General features: G+C 46.1%; 2 protein-coding genes across 2 annotated transcripts; one reads left to right on the plus strand and one right to left on the minus strand.

The window, feature by feature from the left end:
• The first annotated feature begins 7182 nt into the window (after positions 1-7182).
• Positions 7183-10989, plus strand: LOC125552967 (uncharacterized). Its single transcript, XM_048716693.2, has 4 exons — positions 7183-8044; positions 8145-8196; positions 8301-8368; positions 8859-10989. The coding sequence occupies exons 1-4, from the start codon at positions 7913-7915 to the stop codon at positions 9423-9425; spliced, it is 819 nt and encodes a 272-aa protein (XP_048572650.2). The 5' UTR covers positions 7183-7912; the 3' UTR covers positions 9426-10989.
• A 281-nt stretch (positions 10990-11270) lies between these two features.
• On the minus strand, positions 11271-16846 carry LOC125552966 (pumilio homolog 24). Its single transcript, XM_048716691.2, has 18 exons — positions 16542-16846; positions 16413-16454; positions 16167-16228; positions 16010-16088; positions 15803-15926; positions 15607-15690; positions 15336-15456; positions 14999-15149; positions 14680-14886; positions 14343-14414; positions 14122-14172; positions 13973-14023; positions 13772-13879; positions 13557-13694; positions 13112-13186; positions 12715-12956; positions 12280-12408; positions 11271-11836 (listed from the first exon to the last, which is right to left on the minus strand). The coding sequence occupies exons 1-18, from the start codon at positions 16725-16727 to the stop codon at positions 11446-11448; spliced, it is 2313 nt and encodes a 770-aa protein (XP_048572648.2). The 5' UTR covers positions 16728-16846; the 3' UTR covers positions 11271-11445.
• Positions 16847-17168: the final 322 nt, after the last annotated feature.

The following is a 17168-nucleotide window of genomic DNA, read 5'->3' on the forward strand; positions in this document are numbered from 1 at the left end:
ACCATGATCTCCATCATCTTGATCTATATCAATGTGTCGTCACGTGGACGTCTCACCAACTATTGCTCTTGCAACTATTGCTATCGCATAACGATAAAGTAAATCAATTATTTGGCGCTTGCATCTTATGCAAGAGATAACCATAAGGCTTTTGCCAGTTGCCGATAACTTCAACAAAACATGATCATCTCATACAACAACTTATATCTCATCACATCTTGACCATATCACATCACAACATGCCCTGCAAAAACAAGTTAGACGTCCTCTACTTTGTTGTTGCAAGTTTTACGTGGCTGCTACGGGCTTAGCAAGAACCAATCTTACCTACTCATCAAACCACAACGATAGTTTGTCAAGTTGGTGTTGTTTTAACCTTCGTAAGGACCGGGCATAGCCACACTCGGTTCAACTAAAGTTGGAGAAACTGACACCCGCCAGCCACCTGTGTGCAAAGCACGGCGGTAGAACCAGTCTCGCGTAAGCATACGCGTAATGTCGGTCCGGGCTGCTTCATCGAACAATACCGCCGAACCAAAGTATGACATGCTGGTAAGCAGTATGACTTATATCGCCCACAACTCACTTGTGTTCTACTCGTGCATATAACATCAACACATAAAATCTTGGCTCTGATACCACTGTTGGGAAACGTGGTAATTTCAAAAAAATTCCTACGCACATGCAAGATCATGGTGATGCATAGCAACGAGAGGGGAGAGTGTTGTATACATACCCTCGTAGACCGAAGCGGAAGCGTTGACGCAACGTAGAGGAAGTAGTCGTACGTCTTCCCGGTCCAACCGATCCAAGCACCGTTACTCCGGCACCTCCGAGTTCTTGGCACACGTTCAGCTCGATGACGCTCCCCGGGCTCCGATCCAGCAAAGCTTCAGGGAGGAGTTCCGTCAGCACGACGGCATGGTGATGATCTTGATGTTAAACCGTCGCAGGGCTTCGCCTAAGCACCGCTACAATACGACCGAGGTAGAATATGGTGGAGGGGGGCATCGCACACGGCTAAGGAACGATCACGAAGATCAACTTGTGTGTCCTACGGTGCCCCCTTGCCCCCGTATATAAAGGAGCCAAGGGGAGGGGGCGGCCGGCCAAGGAGGGCACGCCAAGGGGGAGTCCTACTCCCACCGGGAGTAGGACTCCCTTCTTTCCTAGTTGGAGAAGGAGAAGGGGGAAAGAGGAGGAAGAGGGAAAGGAAAGGGGGGGCGCCGCCCCCCTCTCCTTGTCCTATTCGAACTAGGGAGGGGAGGGGCGCGCGGCCACCTCTTGTCTCCTTTCCTCTTCTCCCTTAGGGCCCATGTAGGCCCAATAACCCCCGGGGGGGTTCCGGTAACCCCCCGATACTCCGGTAAAATCCCGATTTCACCCGGAACGATTCCGATATCCAAATATAGGCTTCCAATATATCGATCTTTATGTCTCGGCCATTTAGAGACTCCTCGTAATGTCCATGATCACATCCGGGACTCCGAACAACCTTCGGTACATCAAAATACATAAACTCATAATGAAACTGTCATCGTAACGTTAAGCGTGCGGACCCTACGGTTCGAGAACAATGTAGACATGACCGAGACACGTCTCTGGTCAATAACCAATAGCGGAACCTGGATGCTCATATTGGTTCCTACATATTCTACGAAGATCTTTATCGGTTAGACCGCATAACAACATACGTTGTTCCCTTTGTCATCGGTATGTTACTTGCCCGAGATTCGATCGTCGGTATCTCAATACCTAGTTCAATCTCGTTACCGGCAAGTCTCTTTACTCGTTCTGTAATACATCATCTCACAACTAACTCATTAGTTGCAATGCTTGCAAGGCTTATGTGATGTGCATTACCGAGAGGGCCCAGAGATACCTCTCCGACAATCGGAGTGACAAATCCTAATCTCGAAATACGCCAACCCAACATGTACCTTTGGTGACACCTGTAGAGCACCTTTATAATCACCCAGTTACGTTGTGACGTTTGGTAGCACACAAAGTGTTCCTCCGGCAAACGGGAGTTGCATAATCTCATAGTCATAGGAACATGTATAAGTCATGAAGAAAGCAATAGCAACATACTAAACGATCGGGTGCTAAGCTAATGGAATGGGTCATGTCAATCAGATCATTCACCTAATGATGTGATCCCGTTAATCAAATAACAACTCTTTGTCCATGGTTAGGAAACATAACCATCTTTGATTAACGAGCTAGTCAAGTAGAGGCATACTAGTGACACTCTGTTTGTCTATGTATTCACACATGTATTATGTTTCCGGTTAATACAATTCTAGCATGAATAATAAACATTTATCATGATATAAGGAAATAAATAATAACTTTATTATTGCCTCTAGGGCATATTTCCTTCACCCTGCACATTCCAGCATAGAGTGCCACAATGCCGGAAAAAGCAGGACAAGCAGCATCTTAACGCATCTGTGTGGTCGTCTGATCCAAGTCCGTGAAAATATGGTCCGCTGGAAGTGAGCGTTCTGGCTCGGTCGTGTAGATCTCGATTGCCGGTGAAAGCTAGACGCGATGCGAGGGCTTTTTGTTTTTATCATTTCGATTCAAAAACAAAGCTGGCAGGCGACACGACTTGCATGCACCCGCAATCTCTGATCTTTCCGGCTCCACTCTTCAATGATTATATGTTTTGTCAAAATCGTTCAAAAGGGGGGAGATTGTTAGTGCAATAATTTGCCTCCTTATGTTTTGAAGATTGTTGACATAAACAGTAAGGGACTAATGTGTTTGCTAGTGCACACAGAGTAACAAGTCCCTGAAGTCATGAGGCGTTTGCTATAAACTCCGAAGAATATGCCATGCACTGCAGTGAGCATTATGCACGAAGTTTATGATGTGAAGAGTGACCCCTAAAATTGTTGACCAAAAGTAATTGGTTCGGTGGTTTCCGAAGGAAGTGACTGCAGCCGAAGGAAGTTAAAGACGTAGTATTCTTTTCGTTATCTTATTTTCTTTCATTGAGTCATAGGACTGCTGTACTATTAAGAGGGGTATAGTGTTCGAAGCTTTGGTTCTCTGATGCTAAACTCAACCCTATGAAAGTTGTGAGAGAAATCTCTTTGTGCTTCGAGCAAATACTTGCCAGGAAGAGACTGTGATCTTCTTCGTTGCGAGAGATTTGACTCCGACCGGAGAGTTAGCATTACTTGTTCCTCAAGTAATGTTACTATTGCTTCAAAAATCCGACTGTTGCAATCGTGTCAGTTGGCCATTGGCTGGACCGCGTGTCCAAAATGGTCATTTCCCATTAGGGAAGGTTGCGGCTATAAATAGCCACCCCACACCGGCTTTGCCTGGTGGCTGCTCCATTTGATTCTTACGGGTTTTTTGAGCCACCCCCCTCTCCAGAGTGATTTGAGTTTAAAATCCACCAGGAAAAAAAACCCTAGAGCCGAGAATTAGATAGTGGTTTAGCATCACTCGAATCTATGTCCAGTACGCTCAACCTATTACTCTTAAGAGCTGCAAACTCTCTAGACGGTTAGGTGTCATTTCCTTCAAAGACCAACAGTGATTTTGGATCTTGAAGAAGCAGTATGTAAAGGTTCAGAGATCACCTCAAGTATCTACCATGAGTAATCGGCATTGCTGACGAACCAATTGTCGTGGAGAATAGGGTGAAGAGAGTTTATCTTCTGTGTTAAATCACAACCCCTCCAACCAGACGTAGTCCTTGTGTAGAAGGTCGAACTGGTCTACCAAACACCTTTTCTTCACCGAGATTCATTGGTTATTCCTTCGTACTACTACATTCGAGTTACCCTGCTAGTATGTTTACCATCATGTGATTCTCATCGATGATTGCGTTTAGTTTTAGTTCGATAGTTTACTTTCACTCACTGCTATCTGTTATCCTTCTTTCCGCTGTTGTGTTCTGAGAGTTTTTGAGTTTTCGGAAGAAATTTGAAAACTCCCATTCACCCTCACTCCCCTCTAGTAGACATACTTTGTTCCTACAGTAAGACTTTGAGCTTCACCTGTGTTGTCGCCCCCACTTACATACCGCTTCTACGAAACCTAAAAGTCCAAACAAGTTCCTGATACGTCTTCGTCGTATCTACTTTTCCAAACACTTTTTTCCTTGTTTTAGACTCTAACTTGCCTGATTTGAATGGAACTAATCCGGACTAACGTTGTTTTCAGCAAAATTGCCATGGTGTTATTTTTGTGCAGAAATAAAAGTTCTCAAAATGACCTGAAAAGAGATTATTTTTGGAATATATAAAAAATATTGGAAGAAGAATCCATGTCAGGGGGCCCACACCCTGTCCACGAGGGTGGGGGCGTGCCTACCCCCCTGGGCACGCCCCCCTGCCCCGTGGCCCCCTGACGCTCCACCGACCTCAACTCCAACTCCATATATTCGTGTTCGGGGAGAAAAAAATCAGAGAGAAGGATTCATCGCGTTTTACGATACGGAGCCGCCGCCAAGCCCTAATCTCTCTCGGGAGGGCTGATCTGGAGTCCGTTCGGGGCTCCGGAGAGGGGAATCCGTCGCCATCGTCATCATCAACCTTCCTCCATCACCAATTTCATGATGCTCACCGCCGTGCGTGAGTAATTCCATCATAGGCTTGCTGGACGGTGATGGGTTGGATGAGATTTATCATGTAATCGAGTTAGTTTTGTTAGGGTTTGATCCCTAGTGTCCACTATGTTATGAGATTGATGTTGCTATGACTTTGTTATGCTTAATGCTTGTCACTAGGGCCCGAGTGCCATGATTTCAGATATGAACCTATTATGTTTTCATGAATATATGCGAGTTCTTGATCCTATCTTGCAAGTCTATAGTCACCTACTATGTGTTATGATCCGGCAACCCCGAAGTGACAATAATCGGGACCACTCCCGGTGATGACCGTAGTTTGAGGACTTCATGTATTCACTATGTGTTAATGCTTTGGTCCGGTACTCTATTAAAAGGAGGCCTTAATATCCCTTAGTTTTCAATAGGACCCCGCTGCCACAGGAGGGTAGGACAAAAGATGTCATGCAAGTTCTTTTCCATAAGCACGTATGACTATATTTGGAATACATGCCTGCATTACATTGATGAATTGGAGCTAGTTCCGTGTCACCCTATGTTATAACTGTTGCATGAATAATCGCATCCGACATAATTCTCCATCACCGATCCATTGCCTACGAGCTTTTCATATATTGTTCTTCGCTTATTTACTTTTCCGCTGCTACTGTTACAATCACTATAAAACCAAAAATATTACTTTGCTACCGTTACCACTACTACCATATTACTTTGCTACTAAATACTTTGTTGCATGTATTAAGTTTCCAGGTGTGGTTGAATTGACAACTCAGCTGCTAATACTTGAGAATATTCTTTGGCTCCCCTTGTGTCGAATCAATAAATTTGGGTTGAGTACTCTACCCTCGAAAACTGTTGCGATCCCCTATACTTGTGGGTTATCAGTTCCTCATCGCCACAAACGCTCCAATCACCAGTACTAGTCCTCCGATCTCGGCTTCCATGACATTCTCTGCCTCTAACTTCACCATGGAACTAAACACATCCCATGATGGCAACAGATAGCGGAGCTTCACATCGCTCCCTCCTGAACGGAAAACCAGTGGGCACAACTGAATCCCACCCGATCCAGCAATCTCCAGGCATAACGCGCCCATGGAATTTCACTGGTGGAGCCTTCCGAAACCTGACACTTCGGCCAGATCAAGGATAACAGGCGTCAGGCAGATCTTCGTCTTGTCACTTGAGGTGCCCTATGATCGCCGCCTTTATCCCAGCCGTCGGTCGGCACCCTGCATAATCTGCCATACCGAACAGACCAGCGATCATGGGCCAGCAGCGGGACAAGCGGCGACAGCGCAGGAGCGACACTTCACCGGATCCGTCCCTAACACGTTGTGAAGAAGAACTAGGTAGGCGGCATGGGAGATCCACCCAGATCAGATCTGGGTTTCGTCCAACACCACCCACCATAGCCCTGCTTCCGCCACCAGTCATGGCGCTTCGGAGAACGTCTCAGCCACCACCCTGACGCAGGGTTGTCGCCCTCGTCGAAGATCGGCGACGCGCCGACTCTCGCCGCTCCAGCAGCTCCAGCGGAGGACTCCATCTTCCACCACCCCAAGTCACCTTCGACGGCGAGGGGAGCCTCCACCGCCGTGACGAGGGCCAACGGCAGCGACGGTGAGGGGGGCCGGTGTCGTAGGGGTGTTGCTAGCAGCGCGAGGGGTGTCGTTGGCGCCTCCCTGGGAAAGACGCGAGGGGAGGTGGGAAAGACCGTAGAAAGAACTCCCTCTCATGCTATGCTGCTAGGTTGATTTGGAGCCTACTGCAGTGTGCTTTTGATTTGAATTCTACCCCTGTAAATCTAATGATTTCTTTGACAGATAGATCAAGACTTTCCGGAAACCTGGCAAAAAACTTGTTCTTGTCGGGGTCTTGGCTCTATTTTGGTCTCTCTGGAAGTGTAGAAATGACGTGATTTTTAATAGAAAGAAATTTTATGATCCGATTGTGCTGGTGAAACTAATGTGTAATTGGATCTCTGATTGGTCCATTCTGAAGATAAAGGATGCAAGGGCAAAAATATTGATGTTGGGAGCAAGACTAGTCGAGCAGGTGGCAAGTGAAGTGTTTCGTGCTTTGCAGGGATGAAGACCTGGAGTCCCTCGACTTGGTGGCTAATTCGAGAGGCGGAGATGTAAAGTTGGTTGTTGGTTGTTTCGTTGGCTCTAGGTTGCTTTGTCCTAGCGTTCCTTTTGTGTTGGTCCTTGCAAAAACCGGTTGATGTTTATTGCCCTTAGCATGCGCTTAGCCTTATTTTGTCTCATGTTGTTCGGGTTTGTAATAGAACCTTAGTTTGAATCTTGTTGCATGCTCGTAACTTCGTATGTTGTGTGTATTGTTTATACTATGTTTAAGATCAAATGGTTTCATTATATGAAATCAAAGAGGGAGGCCTCTCTTTTGCTCAAAAAAAAATCCTCTGAGCTATCGAAGGACCGAACACATAATAAATGGATGCCTAACTATTGAACTACCGGTGCATCCATCGCTTCATCATATCAATGCTATCACTAAAGTCTGTATAAAGTGCACCCGAGCTAGGCCAGCACCCCTAGGCAAAGGATGAATAATATGCTCCTCGTGTACTTCTTTGTGTTAGAATTATCCAACCTTACATGTTGTATCCGCACAACACGAATTTGAATCAGCGTAGGCACGGAAGGCATCAGAAATTATCCGTGGATCCTGGAGGGCTTCTATAGGAGGAACCGTGTTCGCTCGATGGTTCACAAGAAGCAACGCCGACGAGGAAATCGCCGGCTGCCAACTCAGTAAGTTTCTGCTGCTACAATCAGAAAGTGGCCATCGGCTGCTTCGATCCCATCCGTGACTGGAAGCGCAGCGACCTGCACCTTCCAGCGCGGAGTGCCACAATGCCGGGGAAAGCAGGACAGGCAGCTGCTCGACGCATCCGCATTGCCACGCTATGCAAGTCCCTGAAAATTTGTTCCGAGGAATGCAGCGGGCGTGCTGGCTTGGTCGTGTAGATCTCGATTTCCGGTGCAACAGACGCGATGCGATGGCTTTTTGTTCCTGGTTTCGAAAACAAAGCTGGCAGGCGACACGACTTGCATGCACCCGCAATCCCCGCTCTTTCCGGCTCCACTCCTTCGTCCTCCTCGGAACCGCCCCTCCCACTCCCACTCCCTCTCGCCTCGATCTCCTCCCCACCCCCACTCCACGAGGCGGACAAGTCACGCCAACAAAAACCTCTCTTCACACAGACAAATTGCTTGACCAGAGATCACCCACACACGCGCGCGTGCTCGGCTCCGCCGTACGTCGATCCATCGACCGGCTCGGCCGGTCACGCCAATGGCGGACGCGGCCGGGAAGGCGCAGGCGGCCCGCGAGGTGTGCGCGGCGTCGGCGGCCTTCTCGTCCTGCCCGCATCGCCGCCGCTCCCCGCGCCGCGCGATCTTCGTCGACTGGTACCTCGTCCTCGCCGTACGTATACAACACCTACGCATGCACGCCTTTCCTCCTCCTCGCTGCGCCTCTGTTTTCGGAGGACGTGTTAATTAATTAACTCCTGCGTGTATGGCAGATCGGCGAGGCCTCGTCGGAGGACGCCATCAAGCGGCGGTACCGGCACCTCGGTACGCATACATCACGCCACCGTTGATCGCCGCGTTTAATTACTGATCGTACATTTGTACACTGACGGTGGTAAATAAAATTGATTGATTCATGTGATGTGCAGCTCTGCAGCTGCACCCGGACAAGAACAGGCACCCCAAGGCGGAGGTCGCCTTCAAGCTCGTCTCCGAGGTACAGTACGTAATTACGCACGCCTCTCCGCATGCGCGCGCATTGGGTCGGGCGGTGCTACTGGTGCCATCCCTTTTCATGATGATCTTGCGTTGCGGTTCACTTGGAATCTTTGCCTTTCTATGTTGTTGCTGCTGCCTTTCTGTCACTCCTCCTACTAGTTTTATAACGACGATGATCACTCGAGTAGTGGTAGGTTGTTGCGATCGCCCCGAAACGCACGGGAAGAGATTGGCAGTTTGTTCGTTCGTTTGTTACCTTGATCGATCCGTCGTCCATGAGGATCCGTCAGTTACGTCTACGTGATCGTGGCCACCTTCGAATTCGAGTTGTTGTTTAGGCCAACCAACTCCGGTTGAATGCGCAATTCAATTTGATTAATTACAATTATTTTACTAGTTCAAACGTGATGGTAATGTTGCATCAACGGTTAAATAAGTCTTTGTACTGTGTATTAGTGCGCTGACGTGGCGTGCATTTCGTTGCGCAGGCGCACGCGTGCCTGACGGACAAGGCGCGCCGGAGGAACTTCGACGCCGAGCGGGCCACGGCCTTCTGCGCCGCGTGCCATGACCGTGCGAGGGCCGCCACGACGCCCTGCGCGCCCACCCGGCGGCGCGCCAGCGACAGGAGGACGCCGGCGTCGTCCGAGGCAGCGTCCGCACAGCAGCAGCACAACAAGGCCCGTGGCTCCGTCGCGAAGCAGCAGGGTGGCGGCGGGAGGAGGCCGCCCGCGCCGACGCAGGCGCTGCGGGAGGTGCAGAACCGGCTGCGGGACGAGTGCAGGGTCATCGACGGCTGCCTGCGCGCCAACGCCGCCGGCGCGCGCAGGCGCCAGTCCTTCCCGCTCTTCGACCCGTCCGACAGGCAGCGCTTCCCGGACTACCCGCACGCCCGGCCCCCGCCGTCGTTCGCCGAGTGCCGGCCGTTCGAGGAGGAGGAGCTCCGCGCGGGCCAGCACCACCAGAGCTGGTGCACAAACGGCAGCTGCGAGTCGCCGGTGTACCAGGTCAGGACCGCGCCGGAGCACGCCACGAGGGCGAACCGCCCTTGGTGATATGATATGCTCACAGCCTCACAGGTCACAGCAGACAGCACCAATTAACTCGCTCTTTTTCCTCTCATTTTGAAGTCAGATTCTCATTTTGAAGCAGACAGCAGACAGTCGGATTCTCATTTTGAACTCCCTCACGTTTTACTACACGATACAGCTCAGAAGATCTTTATTCATATTTCTCCCGCTCACTGAAAGGCTAGGCTACCCACTTCTCATAATTCACACTGCATTATTCTGCACAATATGTTACAAATTTACCGTCTGTAATGGATGACAAAGCAAACCAGCTTTTCTAGCGGTTAACAATTACAGACATTTCTAAACTAATCACTAGACTGAAAATTAGTAAAAGACTAATATGGAAACTGAATTTCTCCAAACAGATTTGCACCCTGCTTTATAAATAAAGCCACACAGCCAAATGATAGAAAGCGTCGATGAAATTATCTTAGAAAGCAGATAAAAGAAAATCAGACAGTCCTCACAAAAAGAAACAAAGAGGGCAAAGCTAAAAAAGCAGAGTGCAGTGCAGAGCAAGACACCGTCGAGCATGAAGAAACCATGGGATGTCACTGCAATGTCGTCACCCCACTTCAACACGGCAATAGGTACCCACGAACCCTACAGATAAAAACCCTATTAATTAGGGTAAGGGTTTGGAAAAAATAATTACCCGTGGGTTTATAAATGGGAAAAAAATTGTACCCATCGGGTAAGGCCGGTACCGGTATGGGAAGGCTATACTCATACCCGTGTACGTGCATACAAGCCTCGACTCAAAATCTCCTCCCCTTACCCATGTGCAGGGTCATGTTTAAATGTGTTGATCATGTTTTGTAAACTCATGATTTTGCTTCTGACTTTGTTGATCTTATTATATAGTCTCTTTCACTTTATCATTTAGAGGTTCCAGAAGCATCTTCAATAGAGAAAATTATGTCCCTCTTATTTGTCTCGTAATTGAGAAAAGATAACATATATGAATGTTTCCCTAAAAACTTCACTTACATGCTACTCATCCATGAATATAATTGGACATTGTTTAGTGCCATCTAGTTCATGCTTATTGTTATCCACTTCTGAAATAATACCATTCTTCTTATTCAATCGCACGGTAAATCGTGAAATATATGTGCTGACATGCTAAAATGTGGTGTGTATATTTGAAATGTTGAAGTATACATGTTAAAATGTTGTGCATATATACGGAAATGCTGAAAAATACATGGTGAAGTGTGAATTGGGTAAGGTAGCCGAGATGGGTATTTTCACCCACGGGTATTACCCGCACCTGCCCAGGTACGGGTACCGGAAAAGTTTGAAACCCGATGTATGGGTATGGGTTTGGACGAAAAATATAGAGACGGGTACAGGTCTGGGCAAGCATTACCCGAACCCGGGGGGTGCCATGTTGAACCCCACTAGTGCGGGGGTTGCGGAGGGAGGGGGAGTCTCGGCCCTCTCACTCGAATTAGATGTGCCATTCCATGGGCTGCTCCTATTTTGAACAGAAACTATTTTAATGCTACCGTGTAGCATCGTGACATGGAAACCATCTGGTTCTATGACTTGAACTCACTCTTCTTCTCTGGGGAGTCATGCCTACTTCTCGGAGTTTTTCTTCCACATTGTGCTGGTCCCACGACTCCACGTGTGTCCTTGTTTGTCTTCTCCAGCCTCATTGGAGGGGAATGCTATGTTGCCGCTGAGCCCAACTACACCGCATGTACGTTGCATTGCTTAATTCCTTCTGCTTTCTTTATATTACAAGGTAGTTTGGCCATATATTGTTAGGCAATAATTGGCAGCGATATCCTCTTCTTGTGAGTGATTTTGAGGTAGGTGTTACTTGCATGTGCCAATATTTTTCCATGTTCTAAAAAAGAGAGCCTTTCCAAATGGAAATGGCTTTGTAAAAGATATGTTTATGTAGACTTGATTGTGTCTGCCTAAAATAGTTTGCTCTGCCTCTTGGTTTTCCAGATCGCGAGTAGTAGTGGGGGCAAAGGTAGGCGGCAGCTTATCTGCTTAGTTTGCAGGTAGATCTTGCCCCAGCTTGACTTCTCTTTATTTTAGAGAGGTACAGTGCCTCAGCTTGTCGTAGAGGCATTGAGGATGAGCCTGGTGCATCAGCATGGTCCGTCTCGAGATGTTTAGCCAGGGCCCGGTGGTTTGCCCTCACCTTCCAAGGACGCCTGGATGCACCCACGACAATGACATGCCGAATCAGCTCACGGTAACGGTAGTCCAGCTGCTTCTTCTCGGGGCAGAACGGGCATCTAAACCTGTCAGTGCCAAACCTCGCCACGAGCTTGCCAGACTTCAAATCCTTGTATGCTTTTTTGGCATGGTAGCCAGTATCTGTATCGCTTAGCTCTGACGACTCGTCGGAGCTACACTCCATGGCAGACCTGAAAATATGGCAACAAGGGTAAGTTCATTGCTAGTTGCGAGCCACATGAGGTTCCATTGCCCAATTATGGAAACGAAGGCAGCATGGTATGGGATGCTCCTAAAAAACCACAAATGAAAGAATAACCTCCTTTTTCATCAGAGAAAGCAATAAACTACTACTTAAATAGGCACCTTGCACCACAATATATTCGAAAGTGGACTAGACACTAATGCTCTAACCTACTCGTAAGTTCTTTGCTAGATGCGAGCCACATGAGCTTGCCACTGCCCAATTATGGCAACGCAGGCGCTCGTGCCTCACCTTAAGCCGGTCAAAGCGTACGCAAGCCTCACCAATGAACGTAAGAAGTGTGTTAACTATATTTCGGCTACATGATTGACAAAAGTCAACATACGCCTCAAGTATGACGCTGACGATGGCGATGGCGAGAAAACTCACTTCTCCTCCTCTGCTTTATGGTCCTGGGGCTTCAGTATGCCACCGTCGATGAGCGGTTGCAACTCGGATTTCGCAAGATCCTTCACCCCGGAATTTGGAGATTCCAGATAGGTAGCCAGCACCATGGAGCTGCAGCAACCAACAAATTCAAAAGAATATCAGTGTGTGATTCCTTTGTTTGTCCTTCAAAATATCACCTAACCAGTGCAATGTAGTATGTAAATTGCAACCAATAGTTGAAACTTTATTCATCGCATTTGCATGGTTCACGTGCCAGAACCATGACTTGGTTTCAACATCTTATGGGTTTCAACACTAGCCTACCCCTACTTGTTTGGGACTGAAAGACTTTGTTGTTGTTGCATTTGCATGGTTCACAAATTTGATGAACAGATTAAAGAACTGACATATCGATGATGAGTCATTTTGAAGTACCTGAATCCATCTGCATATAACTTGCATTTCCCTTCGAGGGCTGTTTTCCAGAGGGTAGCAGCAAATGCAGGACAATCAAGTATCATTCTCCTGATTGTGCGGCTGGAGTGGTAGTTATCAAAGGCGTGCTCATCACCGTCATCTGTCCTCGGGCGTGCTGCGTCACAAGCTATAGCATTGTGAAGTACGTGGATCCTGTCAGTGACCCCCTCCAAGAAGTTATTTTTTCCACCTACAGCAACCTTGGAAAATGGCAATACAGAACCTCCATAAGCATAACAGCAGTACCTCTTATAAAGCAAAATTATGTGCAATCATGACGCTCTTCAATAGTCGACTACTCATTCGTATTAAGAGTCATTTGTATTAAGTGTACACCAAAAACAAAGGAGATTACCTCATATAGTACATCTTTGCCAAAGTTTGTTCGAAGTAACTGTCCAACATTTTCAATGCAAGTCTCGATGAGAACCTGCAAAGGAAAAAAGAACACCTACATTAATGCTGGGATTAGGGGTTACGCGTCTGACGGGAGCATGGTAATGTTGGGATCAGGGGTGTTATGTGACTGATGGGGGCATGGTAAGGTTGCGACTATATATACTCCCTCCGTCCCAAAATATAAGATCATTTTTTACACTATATACTACACTGCTGCGAGAATAAATGTAGATCCCTTGAGGGGGAGAAGTACATGCTCCAAGAGAAATGCCGTTCAATAAATAAATCAAAAGTTAAATACTCCCTCAGATCCAAATCAATTGTCGCAGCTTCAGTACAACTTTGTACTAAAGTTGTGACAATTAATTTAGATCGGAGGGAGTACATGTTTTGAGTATCACCTCATAAAGCTCACTTTTCACCAACAGTTCTTGCCGCCGTTTAATCGGGTCCTCCTTGCTATCAGATGCAATCAGTGTGTCTTCTGAACCCCCATGTTCTTTGTCAGCTACATCATCCAACTTATTACCAAAGTTAACCTGAACAAAAAAAAGCAAATTTCAGGGGGGCTGTTTCTCTTCAAAGTACTTACGAGTTAATAGAATAGGTAACTTGCCTTTGAAACAAGGGAAGGCACGTTGTAATTCAGATAAAACAATTCACCCAGAGTCAGATAACGTGAACAAAGTGGGTGAAAGAGCTGCAGCAATGGGTGTCTCCCGTTCTGTTCCAACAAGGAGCTCCATCATAAATAGTCTCATGTGCATATAACTGACAAATAAAAGTAAGCACATCAGAAGCTTGGAATTGCTTTTACCTTGTCGAATATGAGTTCCTTTAACTGCTTTTTCAACACATCAATTACAACCTATAAATATTGAAAGCAAGCTATAAGCATTGTCTCTTCAGATTGCTTGTAATGGCAGCATAACAATTGCTTCAAGCAAACGATTGGTGCTGACTAACCTCAGTAACAAGTTCTGTGTTGTCAACAATGGAGAGAAGACAAATAACGAACTGGAGGAAAAAAGCATGTTAGTTCAGTTGAGGATTAATCGCTTGGAAGCATAAAACCATCTGAAGTTACTGTGCACTGGGAGGATGTTTGTATAGGTTAAAGCATACAATTCACACAGTACGATCCTATTTAAACACTAAAATATATTACATATATAGACATCACTTACAAGGCATCCATAATCACTGAGAGCAAGCTTCATAATCCTCCCCTTCAAGCTTTTGATAATCCTCTTCCTATCCTGAAATGCATTACAATGTTAAATGGCAAAAGCACAATGGAAATAAGCGAGAAGAAATATACTACAGAATATGCAGCGTGAGGCACTAAGTAATGCACAGTTCAATTTGCATGACTATTTAGTGTCTCTGGAATCTACAGAAGTTAATAAATAAACATAGGATAAAACAGATGAGTGGGCAAAGTTAAAGCAAGTGATCCGTCTGAAATCTGTCTCTTAATATACAATAAGAAAACAGAAAGAGAAAAAAAAACAGACAATGTACCTCCGCAAGGCCATGCTTGAGGCAAGCAAGCCCTAATTTTAATCCTTCCTTCGTCTGCATGATCTGAATGAGAAGTGGTTTTGAAGATCTTTTCTTCTCCACTTCTGATTTCCCTAGAAATCTGGCGACACCTGATAGTTCATCTACGGCGTATGTCCCTTGAGTAAGATGGGGGATTAATTGACGAATCACGTCCAAGGCTGATGTCTACGTAGAACATGCATATATTAGATACTGCAATAAGCTGAAGAAACATTTCACCAACAAAGGAAAGCTATATTATAAAGATAGGTCAATCACGTCAATAAAATATATTTACCTTATCTGCAATTGTTAAGTACTCCAATATGACCGTGTGTACTATGGAATACTCAACAATACCCTTTTCCAGAACTGGCTGGACAACAGTAGTCATATGCTGCAGGACAGATGATTTCTGTAGTCCAAGCTTGGAAATTATGTTTAGCAAACTGAAAAAGAGAGTTGAATTTTAGTATATTGAACTAAACAAATAACTTCAGCCACCTGTGGCAGGATAACTGGATGACCACAATAATATTTCCCTCCGCCCAAGTTTAAGTTTTGTACAGAAAAGTAACAAATGTTAAGGGGAAACTTCAAAGCAGATGTATGGCAAGACATTATAGCGTGCCAACCTGAACCTGCATGGTTTTTCTTCTTTCAGGTCATTGGACAGCTGAAGCTCAGTGGAGTACAATTCCAACAACAAACTTCTTTTATGAGGTCGCGTTGCCTGACAAAAGGCATGGTCAAGAACTGCAAGAAAGAGTGCATCTCAATGTGAGATTACCATGTACCCCATTTGTATAGCAAATAAAAACGGATGCATACAATGGCATTCGACAATTAACTCATGCCGCTCCTATACATGACGATTTCCTACCCATTTGTGACAATAACACATACCTGCCGCCCCTATTGTGTGACAAAGAAGGGAAGCGACATGCCCACGAAGGGAATAGATGAACGAGGCAAACTGTTTTCTAGTGGCTGCAGTCACAAACAAGAGGTGTGTTAGTGAAGCTAAGGGTAATCAAACAAACAAGCAACATTCTCACATATGAACCCATATGAGTTATTAGCGAATCGTAGAGAAATTTACCCATTTTTATGATATTATGCACAAGGAAAACAGTGTGTTCATTAAGAGAAAGATCGAGCAAATGTGGCTGCAGAGCAACAAAAACAGGATCCCTCTCTGAATGTGAGCACCACTTCACACATAACTGGCAAAAAATGGTGGCTATCAGGATAAGTAACAAAACACCATAAGCAACGAGTTCATAGAGAATGAATATCATCAACTCACTTGAAGAACACATGCGGTAGGGGATCTAGCAATTTCCAAATATTTCCCATCCATTTTACGGAGAGCCTCGGTAACTAGCCTGCACAGATGACAAATCCATGTGCATAAGAACTTGAACATATGTCACAACTCACAAGACTTTGATAGTGACACTTACCTGCCTCTCCTGTTCGTGCTCATGTTATGGTATCTCAACTTCACACATAGTACTTTCAGTTCCTGTTAAAATTTAGGTGCCGTGAGCAGTCAAACTTAGAGTTGCCCAAAATATGGTACTGAATCATCATGAACAGAGTTGGCGATTCAAGCAGAAGCAGGAATTGCAATTCGTCTGCTGGGATCAAATTATGGCATCACATACAGGAATTGATGCTACTTTAAACATGATGAAAGCAAAAATTACCTTATCGAGGTTGCAATCGGGCTCCCTCGACTCGGACATCTCCTGCCAGAGAGTCAAGACTCCGGTTTCAGCTCAAAGTCAAGCAGCCCATGCTCTAAACCAATTCCCATGCTCCAACCATGTCCATACCTCGGCTGCGACCCGCTCGTCCATGGCGGTGACGGGCTGCGGCTCCTCCTTGGAGCTGCCGCCGCCGCCGCCGCGCGCCGCGGAGGCTTCGTAGGGCTTCTTCCCCTTGGCCCGCTTGGCCTTGGACCTCCTCGCCGCCACGCGCTTCCGCTTTTTGGAGCCCGGGGGGCCGCCGCCGCCGGCCATGGCGACGTGAGGTGGTGCCGGCGAACGGAGGAAGACGGGCGAGGGTCTACTGGTACCGCCGGAGGAAGAGGCCGGACGGGGCTCGAGGAGCTCCTATTCCCCGACCAGTGCGGGGGTGCGGGCCGTCCCTTCTTTTCTTCATTTTTTAAGTTTCCTTTTTTATTTTTTTATTTTAAATTCAAATAACAATAAATATTCACAACTATGGAAAAATATTCGTGAATAGAAAAAAACATGAATTCCAAAAAACTGTGACTTTAAAAAAATTCTCGATTTTTAAAAATGTTTGTGATTCTGAAAAAATGTTCACGAATTTCAAAAAAATGTGCTGAATTTTAAAAAAATGGGATTTCTTAAAAGTGTTCATGATTTTCTTTTAAACATTAAATTTAAAAAAACAATATCAGAAAAGTCAAAAAATGTTCATGAATTCAAAAACTT

Source organism: Triticum urartu, chromosome 4A (genome assembly GCF_056163025.1).
Source record: "Triticum urartu cultivar PI428250 chromosome 4A, HENAU_Tu73, whole genome shotgun sequence".
In the NCBI taxonomy this organism is placed as follows: domain Eukaryota; kingdom Viridiplantae; phylum Streptophyta; class Magnoliopsida; order Poales; family Poaceae; genus Triticum; species Triticum urartu.

Coding starts and splice junctions, on each gene's coding strand:
- LOC125552967 (XM_048716693.2), top strand. CDS start 7,913: ATGGCGGACGCGGCCGGGAAGGCGCAGGCGGCCCGCGAGGTGTGCGCG. Junction 8,045..8,144: donor ACTGGTACCTCGTCCTCGCC/GTACGTATACAA, acceptor CGTGTATGGCAG/ATCGGCGAGGCCTCGTCGGA. Junction 8,197..8,300: donor GCGGCGGTACCGGCACCTCG/GTACGCATACAT, acceptor TGTGATGTGCAG/CTCTGCAGCTGCACCCGGAC.
- LOC125552966 (XM_048716691.2), bottom strand. CDS start 16,727: ATGGCCGGCGGCGGCGGCCCCCCGGGCTCCAAAAAGCGGAAGCGCGTG. Junction 14,887..14,998: donor ACTTAACAATTGCAGATAAG/GTAAATATATTT, acceptor TGTTCTACGTAG/ACATCAGCCTTGGACGTGAT. Junction 12,409..12,714: donor TTATATGCAGATGGATTCAG/GTACTTCAAAAT, acceptor TGGTTGCTGCAG/CTCCATGGTGCTGGCTACCT.